At 42.3% G+C, this 15506-nt stretch overlaps 1 protein-coding gene across 1 annotated transcript in view; it reads left to right on the top strand.

The window, feature by feature from the left end:
- STK4 (serine/threonine kinase 4) overlaps positions 1-15506 on the top strand; it is an 85558-nt gene that overhangs the window by 42938 nt on the left and 27114 nt on the right. Inside the window, exon 10 of the mRNA XM_045832922.1 lies at positions 4430-4587. Coding sequence (XP_045688878.1) covers positions 4430-4587 — 158 coding nt within the window. The remainder of the gene's footprint in view (positions 1-4429; positions 4588-15506) is intronic.

The following is a 15506-nucleotide window of genomic DNA, read 5'->3' as shown; positions in this document are numbered from 1 at the left end:
CAGTTTAATCTTTTTCCAAAGAGCTCTCCAGTCGTTTGGATAGCCATCTGGGCTTTCTCTATTGTTTCCAGACTTCCTGTTCTGCTCAGCTGATCCAGGTATCTAGTATTTCGAGTCAAAGGGCACCGCATTCCTCACGTGTCAGCGGTCGCGTGGCTCAGGGAGGCTCTCTAAACACACTCCGGGTCCCTGTGTAGGACCGCGTGTGGGCTTGCTGCAGTCAGTGGTCCCAGGGAAGAACGCTGATGGGAAGGACTTAGCTTAAAGCAAGTCCCAAACACCCCGATTTTCCCAAGGTTTATTTGGTTGTAGTTCCTTCAGAACTATGTGATGAAATAATACCTCAAATTTAACTTACAAATTAAACAGTAAGCGTGAAACGTGCTTAACATCGTACCTAGCACAGACAAAATGAAATGCACACTCAACACAATCGCTGACTGGTCTTAGCAAATCTTTGTGTAATTCCTGATAAGGGAGGAGGCAGCCAACAGTGAAGTGAGCCGTTGGCCACAGCTGGGAGTGGGCAAATCTGGGACTGGCTGCTGTTAAGCTTAGCCACAGAGATAGTGGGATGACAAATGTCTGCGAGGCAGCGGGGTTGCTGGCCTGGGACTGGATTAGGCGAGGTCAGGAGATCAGATTGCAGGGAACGGGTGCCAGGGGAGAGACACTTGCTGTTCTTCATCTGCTAGACCCTTCCCCTTCTCCTCCTTCTTTCTTAAGTAAATGTGAATTTGTTGGAATGCTATTTGGATAGCACAGAACCATGCTCGGAAATAGGATGAAACCAAGGTAATCTTTTTAAAAAATTTCCTTTTTCAATTACAGCTTATATTCAGTATTATTTTGTATTAGTTTCAGGTTTACAGCATGGTGTTTAGACATTTATATAACCGAAGAAGTTCTCCCCCCACATATTTCTACTACCCCCCTGGCACCATGCGTAGCCCACCCATTTCTTAAGGCTCTGAACCTTCTGTCTTTTTTTCTGGTTTCTGGAAGGAGGGCTATATGGACCTACAGGCTCATGGAAAGCACTAGATAAAAGCTATACTTCCCAGTATTAGACTCCTGAGCACAAGCCAAAGCCACTTCAACATAGGAAATAGGTGCATTGAGCTGGCTGGGTTTTTCAGTCTTGCCAGGTAAAATTACTCCTTTTGCTGTTGTTACTCGTGATAACTGGTAACTGCCGTCTCCTCCTCTCGTGTGGTGACTGCTGTTGCCTGACGTCCCTGCTGTGTAACTGCTGGTGCTCTTCTGAGGCGGGGGTTGAGGCCCACCCTGAGAGTGTCTTTCCGGACCTCCCCAGCTTGAAGAATTCTCCATCCTCTGGGCCTGTGTAATTCATATGATCAGTTCTGTCCACTCAATACTTACCCTGTACCATCTTCTTTTAAAAAATGTTTAAAAGAACTATGTATGGTTTCAGGTGGGCACTAGATTTATCGAGGTTACCACTTCGTATGTTAATGTCTAATCACCGGGCTGTATACCTGGAACTAGTATAATATTGTATGTAACCTGTAGTTGAAACATTAAAAAATTATTTAAAATAAGAAAAATGTTTAAAACAAGTAATAAAATCACCTACAATCCTACTATCAGAGACAAATCCTATTAACATTTTTGCATATTTTTTCAGTCATTTTATTTTTTCTATGTATGTTATTTTATAGAATTTATATCATATTGTGTATGTAATATTACATTTTCCCTGTTAACTTTATCATAAGCCATTTGTAAGTGGTATTTTATTTTTTAATTATATTTTATTGATAATGCTATTACGGTTGTCCACTCTTTCCCCTGTTGCTCCCCTCCACCCACCACCCCACACTCCCTCAGGCAACCCCTACACCACTGTTCATGTCCATGGGCCGTGTGTACAAGTTCTTTGCCCACTCCATTTCCTATACTGTACTTTACATCTAGATGGCTGTTCTAGAGCTACCTGTTCATACTTCTTAATCCCTTCACCCCTTTGCCCATTTCCCTATACCCCTCTCCCATCTGACAACCATTAAAATACTCTCCATATCCATGATTCTGTCTCTGTTGTTTGCTTAGTTTGTTATTTTAGATTCAGTTGTTGATAGATAAGTATTTATTACAATTTTATTGTACATAGTTTTGATCTTCTTTTTCTTAAATAAGTCTCTAACATTTCATGTAATAATGGTTTGGTGATGATGAACCCGTTAGTTGTTTCTTGTCTGAGAAGCTCTTTATCTGCCCTTCAATTCCAAATGACATCTTTGCTGGGTAGAGCAATCTTGGCTATAGATCCCTGCTTTTCATGATTTTGAATATTTTTGCCAATCCCTTCTTGCCTGCAAAGTTTCTTTTGAAGAATCAGCTGACTGTCCTATGGGAACTCCCCTGTAGGTAACTCACTGCTTTTCTCTTGCTGCTTTTAAGATTCTCTCTTTATCTTTAACCTTTGGCATTTTAATTATGATGTGTCTTGGAATGGGACTCTTTGCAACCGTCTTGTTTGGGACTCTCTAAGCTTCATGGGCTTGCATGTCTATTTCCTTCACCAAATCAGGGAATTTTTCTTTCATTATTTTTTCAAATAGATTTCTAATTTCTTGCTGTTTCTCATCTCCTTCTGACACCCCTATGATACGAATGTTGGAATACTTGAAGTTGTCCCAGAGGCTGCTGACACTATCCTTATTTTTTTTGGATTCTCTCTTTTTTTTCTTGTTGTTCTAATTGGTGGTTGTTTTGCTTCGAATGTTCCAAATTATTGATTTGGTTCTTGGCTTCATCCATTCTACTGTTGTTTCCCTGTAAATTGTTCTTTATTTCAAGTAGTGTATCCTTTGTTTCTGACTGGACCTTTTCTATGCTGTTGAGGTCCTTACTAAGTTCCTTGTGCATCCTTGTAACTAGTGTTTTGAACTCTACACCTGATAGAGCACTTACCTCTATTTTGTTTACTTCTTTCTCTGGAGTTTTGATCTGTTCTATTTGGCCATGTTTCTTTGTCTCCTCATTTTGGCAGCCTCCCTGTGTTTGTTTCTGTGTATTGGGTAGACCTGCTGTGACTCCCTGTCTTGGTAGCATAGCCTAATGCAGTAGATGTCCTGTAGAGTCCAGTGGCACAGCCTCCCCTATCACCCAAGCTGGGTATTCGAGGTACACCTTTCCTGTGAGCTAAGTACACCCTCCTCTTGTAGTTGATCCTTGGTTGCTATTGGCAGGTCAATGGGAGGGACTTACCCAGGCCAGTCAGCTTCAAGGATTGGCTGTGATGTAAATGGTAATTTAAAGTCATACTACATTTCAGCCACTGTGGAAAGCAGTATGAAGATACTTCAAAAAATTAAAAATGGATCTGCCTTTTGAAACAGCAGTCCCACTCCTGGGAATATACCCAAAGGAACCCAAAACACTAATTTGAAAGAACATAAGCACCCCTATGTTCTTTGCAGTGTTACTTAAAATTGCCAAGATATGAAAGCAGCCCAAGTGTCCATCAGTAATTGAGTGGATAAAACAACTATGGGACATTGAAGCAATGGTGTACTACTCAGCCATAAAAAAAGAAGAAAGTTTTACTCTTTGGGACATTGTGGATGGACCTGGAGAACATTATGCTAAGTGAAATAAGCCGGTCAGAGAAAGACAAATACCATATGATTGCATTCATATGTGAAATCTAATGAACAGACTGAACTACCAAGGAGCATGGGGACAGACTCATGGATGGAGAGCAGGATGACAGCTAGTGGGGGGAGGGGAAGGGAGGGATTGAGCAAAAAGGGAAAAGAACTCATGGACATGGACAGCAGTGTGGTAATTTCCAGGGTGAGGGGGTATAAGGGGACTAAATGGTAATGGAATAAAATATAGTAAAGGTTAAAATAAAATAAAGTTATGTAATTCATGGAGAAGATTTGATTTACTTATATTTTCTTTTTTATGCATATTTTTCTCATTAATCCAACTGAGATTATCAAGGGAAGTCACTCAGCTGAATCATACTGAATATCCCTTTCCTACTGCAAGGACGATGGAGAATGTTGTGTATATAGATGATTAATAAATATTTCGCTTGTGCTTCTATTTTCAGTCTAATATTACAGGATGTGTTTGTTATAGGAGACCTAAAAAATACTATTTGTACCTTACTCAGAGTCACTGTATCACCCTAGTCTTGCCTCTTAGAAAAGGGGCCCTGAGGAAATCTTTGCATGTATTTTAGGTGGGCCGTGAATCCTCTGAAATTGTGTAAGAAATATTTTCAGTGAGCACTTGTACATTTTCTTACAGTGTTCATCAGATTTTTGAAGAAGTCCTTATCCAACAAAAAGCCCCAGACCCAGAGGCTATCACCCACCTGGATGGAGATAGATCTATTAAATTTACCCGAAATCTAAGATGTATTTCACCTTTTATTTTTCCTGGTTTTCAGGAAGGGATGAGACCATGCAGCCTGCAAAGCCATCTTTCCTCGAATACTTTGAACAAAAAGAAAAGGAAAATCAGATCAACAGCTTTGGCAAGAGTGTTCCAGGCCCACTGAAGAACTCTTCGGATTGGAAAGTGCCCCAGGATGGAGACTATGAGTTTGTAAGTAGTGCCGGAAGTACGTGGCTGTGTCCGCTGAGAGAGCTATCTGAAACATCACGCCTCCAGTTCTGTTGTCTCCACCGCAAGTGCCTGGGCGTTTCCCCAGAAGGTTCCAGTCCCCTCCAGCCCCTCCTGGGAGCCGCTCTCGGGCTGAGGGCCTCATGAGTTTGACACGGCGTTTTGACCGACACTTGAGCTGTTCTGGTTCTCCCACTGAATGGCATCTTTCCCACTTTAAAAATCCTTTACTCACTTGCCATTTTTCTTGTGTTGAGTTTGACATGGTTAATGGAAAAAGAAATATTTGGTCCTCAACTGAAAATGCGCCGTCTTTAATAGTCTGTTGCAGACTGTGAGTTTGTCCTTCAGAATTAGGCCGGAGGGTAGTTAATGCTGTTTTGTGGCGGCGTTGTTGCTTTGCTAAGCATTATCCTAATTTCAGGGTCTCTGAGAGGGTTATTCTGCATTTTGCCAAGGATGAATATTTAGTTGTTCCACAGCTTCTCGTGAAAAACTGGGTGTGTTGTTTCCTCTCCGCCGTGGAACATTCTCTCTCGGCCACAGACACTTGTTAATGTTCACAGAGATTTAATGAGCAGAGGCAATAAAAAATTTGGAAAGGAAAAGTAAGCTAAGGACTGCGCGTTCCTTTTCTGAATATTTTTAGAGAAGAATTTTCTCTTTAGGAATATTTAATTTTTACATTCTTTTAAAAAATGTACATTCTTAAATTTTGTTACAATTTTTTTTTTATTGATTATAAGAACTTAGTTCAGGCGTTAGATTTGGATTCTGAGAGAGAGGCCTTTCTGGTTCTGGTTTTCCACTCTCCTACCGACTGGCTTAGAGGAAATGATGTCGTTCTTCCATAACACAATTTCTACTTTGTAGAGTGGCAGCAGTGTCATAGTTATACAGCTAATGACAGAGATCTTTTGAGGACCAGAAGTAGCTCACTTGGGGTTATTTAACTGATTAGTCACTGAACCCATATTAGAACTCAAGTTTAGTTTGTTTTAGCATCTCTTTGTTCATTCATTCATTCATTCATCATCTGTCACTACTACCATTTGTTCACTCATTTATTTATTAGTTTTCTGAGTCCCTGTGTGAGCTTAACACTTTTCTAGGAACTTAGTAATGAATAGAACAGCCGAAAATCCATCTCTCGTGAAGGTTTCATTCTAGAAGATGGACAATAAGGAATAAAATATTTAGTGGGTCACATAGTGGTAGAAACTATAAAACAGGAAAGCGAGACTGGAGGCAAAGGCGTGTAAAGAGAGAGAGAGAGGTAGGGAGGGAGCAAGGGTAGGGGAGAGAGAGAATAGCAACTTAAAATGATAGTTAAGGAAGTGGTCGGGCCGCACCCCCAACACAGTGAATCAGAATCTCTGGAGACAGGTGGTGCCCCGTGATCTGTTTTAACCTACGTACAATGATTCTAACCCACCGCAGTCATGTAGGTTTCTTCTTTTCAATTGGGTGCTGTAGAAATCCAGAGACAAGGATGTATTTATATTTTATTAATGTTGCATGATTTAAAAATTTTTCTTTTTACTCCCCTTTTGAGTCTCCTGGACTCTTATTGGAGGTATCAAATAAGGAAAATGTGCATTTGTAAATGACATCTGGCAAAGGAAGAAGGCGGTCCACTGAGTGAAGAAAGCATTCTGAACAATCTCACGGAGTTTACAGGAGGGCGTGTAGCAGACTAGCTGACAGGCTTCCCTCAACAGTCTCGCCCAGAGACTTTCCGACTTCCTGACAGGCAGCATTTAATTATGGAAAAGATGCTCTCTTTCTTCCTGTGAAGGCAGTCGCTATTTTGAAATGAACTTTCTGCCCAAAATGGCAAATAGGGAGTAATTTCATCAGTAATGCAGGATGTAATGCTAACGGAAATCTTTATATTTTCACGTGAAACTCAATACTTGTTGCATTTCTAAAACAGAATTGCCTCACTTGCCAAGTTGAAAATGCAACATAGATTTCCTTTAATGTTTAATATTTATAGCGATTAAATGTAAATAAGAGGTGCTTGAGAATAAAATATTTTCTAAAAACTGGTATTTCATATTCTACCAACAGATTGCATTCTTGGAGATGAATGTTACTTTTGTGAGAGTTCCGACCCTCCCGTTTTGCCATTTACAAAGCCACAAAAAGCTGTAAACTTGAATCCCCTTTGACTTGTGTGTGTTCCAGAAACACACTGCGCGATTTTAGCCTGTGGTGGCCGGATGCCGAGAGCGAGGAGCCAGACAAACAAGCTTCGTGCTCTCCGGAGCTGGAGCGTGGGGGGCGAGGCAGGCGTCGAGTCAGGTCACGTATCAGTTCGGGTAACAGTCATTTAAAGAAAGAAAGCGCAGTAGAGAGAGAATGTGAGGGAAGGCCTTGCAGAGGGATGAGACATTCAGCAAATACCTGAGCAAAGAGGGGAAGCGAAGATGGGGGACCGACAAGCACAGCAAAGACTCTGAAGCAGGACAGGTGGGCGCAGGTAAGGCAGGAACAACATCCGTGAGGCCGGGGCAGAGCGACGCACAGGGTGGGGTTCCCATGCAGACGCGTCAGTAATCACAGTCCACGTGAGTGCGTTAACATCTCCTGTTGAAAGACAGACTCTGGATAAAGACAGCTGTCACAATCCAGCCAAATACTGTTCATAAGAGAAATAAAATATCACTGAATACTTATAATAGAGGAATGGGAAAAGATATACTAGGCAAATACTGAAAAAAGTAGGTGAGACAATATTAATATACAATAAAATAGAATCCAGGGAAAACAAATACTGTGTGGGAAAGATAGATATTGCTAAAAGGCATATTTGATCCAGTTTTTATCCAAAAACTGATAGAAATACAAAGAAATATCAATGAGAAGACTGTCATAGTTGAAGACTTAAACATTCTTCTCAAAAAGTGAACTTTCAATTAGACAAAAACAAGACTTAACACAGTTAACAAGGTTGATAAAACAGAAATGGGAACACTTTTCAAATATCCATGAATATTTTAAAATATGTGGAATATCACAAAATCTGACTATGTCTTAGGTTCTTAAAAAGAAATCTCAACACAAATCATACAGACCACATCACTGACAGTTATACAATAAAATTAGAAATTAACAACAATAAAGTAGCCAGAATCACTTTATCCATCTAAATATCTCTAAGTATATCTCTAAACAATTCTTGCTTTAAAGATAAAATCAAAATAGAAATTTTAAAACTATTTAGAAGTGAATTATAAAACTAAAATTCTGATCCCCGTAATTCAGACCTATGGGATGCAGCAAAAATGGTATTCAGAGGAAGATTTGTAGCCTTAAATGTACTTTATTTTTAGAATACAAGGAAAGTTGTAATTAAGATAAAAGTAGGATGAAGATAAAAGCAGAATTTAGTGAAATAGAAAATGAAACAATTGATCGATGAAATCGAAAGTTTGCTCTTTGAAAGGACCTGGCACTGAGCAGGTTTGATTGGCTTTGTGAAGGAAGATACCAGTAGACTCTCCTGGAGGAGAGAGGGAGAGAGTGTCCATTAGAGACAGAAGAATGTTAGAATGACAAGAGAATTATTATTTATAATTTTGTATCATCCCATTTGAAAGCCTAGATAAATATATATTTAAACATTATGCCGTAATTACTTCCTATATGGAAGTGTAAATGCTTAAAAATACCCACGATATGTTTGAACTAGAAGAACAACGAGGTTGGGCTTATTTCCAGAGGTCAGAACTTACAAAACTGCCTGGCCGGCGTGGCTCGGTTGGTTGGAGAGTCGCCTGGTGAACTGAAGGCCGTGGGTTTGCTTCTCGGCCAGGGCTCATGCCTGGGTTGCAGATGCGGCCCCTGGTGGGGGCGGTGTGGGAGGCAGCCAGTCAGTGTTTCTCTCACGCCGATGTTTCTCTCTCTCTCTCTGGCGTCAGTGTATATATGAAACTTAAAAACTTACCAAACTGCAGTAGTGAAAGCATTGTGATATTGGCACAAAAATACAATGTAGACCCATGGTACAAAAAATAGAGTTCTGAAACATACCTGTGTGTATATAAGAACTTATTATATAATAGTGATAAAATACAAAGTAATGCAGACCGTGTGATATCCTTTGTGTAAATTTTTAAAAAGCACAAACATGCTACATATTTCTGTGTATAGCCACACGTGTAACTGCACGGATTAAAAAAAGAGGATATAAAATTACATAAGAGTCATTACCTTCGAGGACAGGAACTTTACTTTTAACTGTTTTTACAGTAAGAATATATGACTATATTAACATATTACTTGCTTAAATTAAAAAACAACAACAATGGTTTTTTGAAATAACTTCTTAGATTGTCCTGGTTTTAGTCTGGGGTCAGCCAGAGTGTCTACAGATCTCAGATGAAACACAGTACTTTTCAGTGTTTCTAACTTTGCAAGCATTGTTGGTTATCAGCTCTTGGTATCCTTAGGTTTTGGAGCAAGTTTCCTGTTTATTCAGACGAAGCTGTTTCCAGATTTCTTACGACTTGCTCTGTAAAGAGAGTCGGCGGTAGCTGGCCCCCACACACGGATTCAGTCTCTTCAGCAAAGTCCTCTGTGTGCGCTTTGTGTGGGCAGGCAGCGCGGCAACGTCCTTGACCGCTGGGACTCCCTGTGCTCCTGTCTGTGCCCCTGACACCTGGCCATTGCCTGACCAGAGTCAGTACACTGTTTTGAAGCTATTCTCAGACGTAGTCTCTGAATTAATTCAGCAAAGGCGGTCACTACCCAGAGAGAGTTCATAGTGTAGCAGAAAAGATGATCAAATAATTTTGATGCATTGTGCTAATAATAGTAGCTTACATTTATTGAGGATATACTATGTGCTAGGCATTGGTGTGAGTCCTTTGTGTATGGCTCAGTCCATACACAAAGTCCTCACAGCCATCCCACGGGGTAGGTAATGTTATTGTTGCTATTTTGTGGATGAGAAAACTGAGGGTTAAAGGGGCTGAATAATTGAGTTTCTACAGAAAATAAGTGGCACAGCAGGGATTTGAACCACAGCAGTGGGCTCCAGAGCCCATCCTCCTAACCGCCTACACTGTTAGGGCCCGTCTCTAGGCTAGTTTGGTAAACTCTGTTCACGAAGTGCAGATACCAAGTCCTGTAGAAGCCCAGAAGAGGGAGCAAGAACTTCAGCAAGAACCCCAGGGAGGGCATCAGGAAGTCTCATTTGAAGGGTGTTTGGAAAGATGACGAGGAATTCTGGAGCTAGAGGAGGAGGGAAAGGGCGTTCTGGGCCGAGGGGGAGGTGCGTCCCTGGGGGCGCTGAGGGATGTGGCGTGCGGGGAAGGGCTGGGCAGTGTGCTTGGGGCATATGGTCCGGATGGTCCAGTCCGGGTGGGAGCGTGGGGAAGGGGCCGCGGGCGGAAGGAGAGCCCTTCTGGCGAAGCGAGTGAGTGCCCAGTGTGCCCGTGTTTCTCCTGGAAACATGCCGTACTCTTTGGAGATTTTTCCTTGGCCAATCAGAGAAATGAACAACAGAATTCTAATGCAGCCCAAAGAGCTAATAACCTACTATCTCTCTGAAGTTGTGTCATAATGGGTCCATCAGGATATAATACCATTAAACTGTTAATTCAAAATTAAGTTGATAAAAGGACATAACCTCAACAAGACTGATTGATTGGATCCCCTGGGTACTTACAAAGTTATCAGCCATTCTTAGCTTTGTGTGGTAAGGAAGGATACATTTTAATCCCGAGTTTTCCCTGGGAGGGTGGCGTTGTCTGATTTTATGTGACTTTATCTTAATCATTCTGTCCTGGATCAGGGCTCCAGATATGATTGCAAAGTCGAGGTTTCTTTGGGTTTTTATGGAGAAGCTTTACTGAATTATTAGGACATAATGAGTTACTCATTTTTTCTTAGGTTGCATTTTTTGCTTTTGGTTCTACACGTTAGAAATTAGACATTTGATAGGAGGTGAGAATTATTATTACCTTATTTATAATTTAGTATCATTGTTGCTGTGATAGCAGAGATGATTTATTTCCATGTGTTCAACTTAATGCTCCTGAGGATGCAGCTGAATGTTTTGTGGGAACCTTGGTATCTACAGCTTGAAACTTTATCTGCCATCTTATAAAAACAAGAGGAATACTGTACTCCCAGAACGTTCTGTCTTTGAATTTATGGCCCTTCAGTTTCAAAATGAAACTTTAAAAATTAGTGCATGTTCTTCAGTATCCCAGCCTCCATTGGTAAGATAGAATCTGAAAAAGTTTCCATCGTTCAACTCTGACAGCCATCAACCCATAACTAATCCTCCACTTCTGATATTCCCACCACTCGATTATTCTGAAAAAAAAAAAAAAAAAATCCCAGGCATATTCCGTTTCTAAATATTTTCATACGTGTCTGCAAAGATCCCTTTAAAAACGTCACCACAGTGCTTGGGCAGCACATGCGCTAGCAGTGGAGCAGTGCAGAGGAGAAGCACAGCGCCTGTGTGAGAAGGACCCGCAAATTCGTGAAGCGTCAAAAAAAAGTGTCTTTATCATACCTTTACAGATTAATAATGATTTTTTTAATGCCATAAAATACCTACCGTGTCAGTGTCCAGTTTTTTCCCACCATCTCGTACTTTGTGGGGGTTTTTGTGTTGGCTTGTTTACAGTTTGTTTGAATCAGTGCCGTGCTTTAACCAACGGAGCTAATGGGCCGGCCTGCTTTGTTTGAATTGGGGTCCAAATAAAATTCATACATTACAGTTGCTTGATAGATCTCTTAAATTGCTTTTAATCTGTGGGTCCCCCCTTAATGCCATGCACCCACACCCGATTTTTGATATTACTGAAGAAATCAATGTTATCCCAGACCATTCCCCACATTCTATTGCTAATTGCATCTAAGTGGTCAAATTTAATGTGTTTTGGATTTCTTATAGATTGGCAGTTTGATCTAGAATAGGAGTTCTCAGGACCGCTTCAGACTTTTCAATGTTATTGGGGACCCCAGCAACTTTTGTGTGGAGAGCGTTATATCTGTTGATATGTACTGAATGTGAAATTAAAACTGAGAAATTTTAAAAATGTTATCAATTCACTTAAAAATAAACCCATTACACATTAATATAAATAACATATTTTTGAGAAAAATAACCATATTTTGCCAAACCAAAAAAAAAGTGAGCGAGAAGAATGGCATCATTTACATTTTCTTCAAATCTGTAGCGGTTAACGTGTGATCACACCTGCTTCTGTCAGCCAGGCTGTTGTGACACATTTTGGCTGAGGACACGAAGGAAGTCCGAGCTGAGAAATGTGGTTGGATAAGAGGGAAATGTTTTAATAGCCTTTTCAGGTACCTGGGGGCGTGCTTCCTTGAGGCTACACTGAAACTTAGCACCTGCTGGTTTCCTAAAAGTGTCTAGTTGGTATACAGTATTATATTAGCTGTATTATTTTCACGGGCACAGTATAGTGATTTGACATTTTTATGCCTTAAAGTGTGGCCCCCTCACTAATGCTGGTGATCATCTGTCCCCGTGTAGCGTCATCACAATGACATTAACTGCGTTCCCCTTCACCGTGTCCCCACCCCCTACCCCCTCCATTCTGGTACCCGTCCCTTTGATCTGTTTCTGAGCCTGTTTTTGTTTTGTTTTCTATTTCTCACATATAAGTGAAACGGTGCAGTATGTCTTTCTCTGCCTGACTTCACTTAGTGGAATACCCTCTAGATCCATCTATGTTGTTGCAAATTGCTAGATTTTAATCTTTTTTTGTTGCCGTGTAATATTTCATCGTGTGTGTGTGTGTGTGTGTGTGTGTGTGTGTACATTACATCTTTATCCATTCATCTATCAACGGACACCTAGGTTGCTTCCATATATTGGCTGTTGTAAACAGTGCTGAGTGAATATAGGGGTGCATGTATCTTTTTGAACTTGTGTTTTCGTTTTCTTCAGATAAGTATCCAGAAGTGGGATTGCTGTCGTACAGTATATCCGTTTTTGCTTTTCTGAGGGATCTCCGTGCTGCTTGCTGTAGTGGCCACAGCACCTGCAGTCCCACCGACAGTGCACAAGGATTCCCTGTCCCTCACGTCCTCACCGACACTTGGTACTTGCTGATTTTCCTGATAATAGCCCCCCTGACTAGTGTGACATGGTATCTCATTGTGGCTCTGATTTGCACGTCTTGCACTTTGAGTGAACTTTCACTCACACATGATTTTGTAACATCACGCACTGGTCCTTTGGAAAACACTGGTTCCCTGAGTTCCATACGAGATCGCAGATTTTCCAAACGTTGGCGTATTGAACTCTACAGTATTAAAAACAATCACATTCCTTGAAGCTACCACCAATCTCATCAGAAAAGTTTCTGAGCGAAGCTGTCCAGCTCCTAGTGGTAGAATTCCAAAGTTCTCATTTTTGTTTGAAAGTTTGAATTTCATCACTGGCAAATACTCTGTTGTTTTTCTTGAAGTGACAGCCTCAACTCATTTTTGTGAAATGCCTGCCAGGGTTCAAGTCCGAATAACCGCAGTTTGTTAGTCACTCTCTCAAGTACAAATGGCGCTCCGTGCAGAAAGCAGCTAGGTTGGCGTTCAGCTCATTTGCACCAGAGCTTTGGTGCAGGACAGCAGAGTTATGCAGACTTAGCTTCTGCCCCTCCCCCTCCTACTCTCGGCTCCTCCCTCTTTTTTTGTTGTTACATCTTGGTTTTGTTTGCTCACATACAAACACAGGTCTATTTGTACTCCCATTTTAAATAAGCAGCAGTACTCGGTACACACTTCAGTCTATGATTTTGTTTTCCCATAACTATATGTAAGACGCCCCTCTGCTGCAGTCCGTAGAGGTGAGGCAGTCCTCACTCCGTGTGTGGTAGGTAGTTCGTCCAGCCAGTCCTCTGATGACGGATGGGTGTTGGTAGTGGTTCTAAAGTTGGTCGCAGCGTCAACTTAGAAATATAAATAGAGAATGAAACTTTTTATGATTACCTCTATTTTTTAAAGTTCATGCTTTAGCCTTTTAGCTTCGAGAAGCAAATTACATACTTTAAGCCTGTAGAACTTTTTTTTTGTAGTTAAGGCTGGCGATGGTGATGGTGGCAAACAAAGTAAATTTATTCAGAGGTGTGTCTCTGCCACAGTCTGGTGCTGTTTGTGTAAACTCAGGAGACTAATGTAGTTGTAACACCTGTGCCACGCGAGCGTCATGAGTAAGCGCTCTCCCTGCGTGTTGGATGCCCCAGGTGTGGGAATGTTGCCAGGATAGTGTTAAGGAGTAAAGGAGTTCCCTGCAGGCCTAGAATTCCTAATTGCTGTAACTAGAACCTGATTACTTAAGTCTGAATCACGTTTCAACCAAGGCAAGATTTGGTCCAGTTGCTTTAATTTTGCTGAATTAATTTGAAGTCTGAAAAATGACTTTAGGTTTTATATTATTTACTCTCCATTGATCAGAAGGTCCCAAAAACTAAATGATATTGTTAATGTAAATTAATTGTTAATGTGGACAGCAGTTTTAAACTTTCAGCTGAGAGGAATGTGAACTATTTTTCTCATTGCCGAGTCCACAGCCATGACCTTGAGCTGTGACCCCATTTACCTAGACCAGTCTTTTCGCTCTTCCTCCTTTTCAGTGCCACGTGTGCTCCCTTCTCAGCTTCGCCTCCCATTTCTTCCCTCACACGGGCTCTTGACGGCTCAGTATATTCCCACAGCGTGAAATGTTGAGAACACAGGAAAAAGATTTTTGCCAATTTTCTGCCCCCCTCCAAAGAAAGAATCTTGATCCGAATTCTTAAAGTAGTAGCATTTGCTTTGGTAGCCTCATTCATACCTTTGCAGGTTTTCTCATTACCTGAGATGGGTTCCTTCTGTCATCCCCGCCCCACCCCACCCCAAATCCCGATGCCCCACCCCTCAAATGAAATCCAGCGGGAGTGAGCATCCTCTGTCTCTGACCGTGCTCGCCCCACGCACCAGTCTCTCTGAGTGGTAGGCAGGTCCCTTGTCCCTTCTCCACGTCGCTGCGGGGGTTGCTGCGGCCGGGAGCGACAGTGGGAGGGATGGGGGTGTCAAGAAGACTCAGACGGGAGAGGGCTGACCGATGGTCGGTCGTTTACTGCGTGGCCACCACTGACCGTGATGTATCGTAAACAGCTCGGGGTGCCGGTTGTTTCTGGACAAGGACGTGTTAGATTTCACACTTGTCAAGAAGCCCTTAAACGGAGTTGCAGCTGGGTCAGGTCTCACGGGAGTCCATCGCGCCTGCGTGGAGCCGAGCAGCTGCTGTCCTGGCTGAGGCGGTGGCAGCAGCAGGCCTGGCGGGGAAGGTCCCCGCAGTGGGGCTTCAGGGTCCAGTCCCGAGCCAACTGGGGCCGACCTGCCCTCCTCTCTGTGCCTGAGCTTCCTTGTCTGTGAGACGAAGGGCATGCTGGCAGCTCTGGGATGGACTCGGGGGGTGGTGTGTGTGTGTGTGTGTGTGCGCGCGCGCGCGGATGGGTGTGGGGGTGCACGCGAGTGCCCTCAGCTTACCCCAGGGCCTGTGGCACAGACAGACGGGCCCTGCACGGGGCTCACCTCCTCCGCTGGCCCTCTGCCCTCCCTTTCTTTCTCCACACGTTGTCCTTTCCTGAGGTGCAGGAACCCAAGCCGCTTTCCCCAGTGATTGCCACTCACTCCCACTGTAAAGGCCGAGATCCGTTCCCGAGGAACGCTTGCCCCCAGACACTGCTTTAAATAAAACTGTTCTTTAGAAAGGAACTACGGCTATTGCTAGTTGGAAATTGATTACCCAGAGTGGCCGTGGGTATCATTTTTAGAACGTCCCAACGTTTGCTTGCTTTCCCTTACATTTCTGTTCCATAGAGTGTTTTCTTTCTACCCACCTCTTGGTCGTAAGCTTCATTTCC

The sequence above is a fragment of the Phyllostomus hastatus genome, unplaced genomic scaffold (assembly GCF_019186645.2).
Source record: "Phyllostomus hastatus isolate PE091 unplaced genomic scaffold, TTU_PhHast_1.1 phas_contig_17, whole genome shotgun sequence".
In the NCBI taxonomy this organism is placed as follows: domain Eukaryota; kingdom Metazoa; phylum Chordata; class Mammalia; order Chiroptera; family Phyllostomidae; genus Phyllostomus; species Phyllostomus hastatus.
Note: the sequence above shows the minus strand (reverse complement) of the source record. Positions and strands in the feature narration are given on the sequence as shown.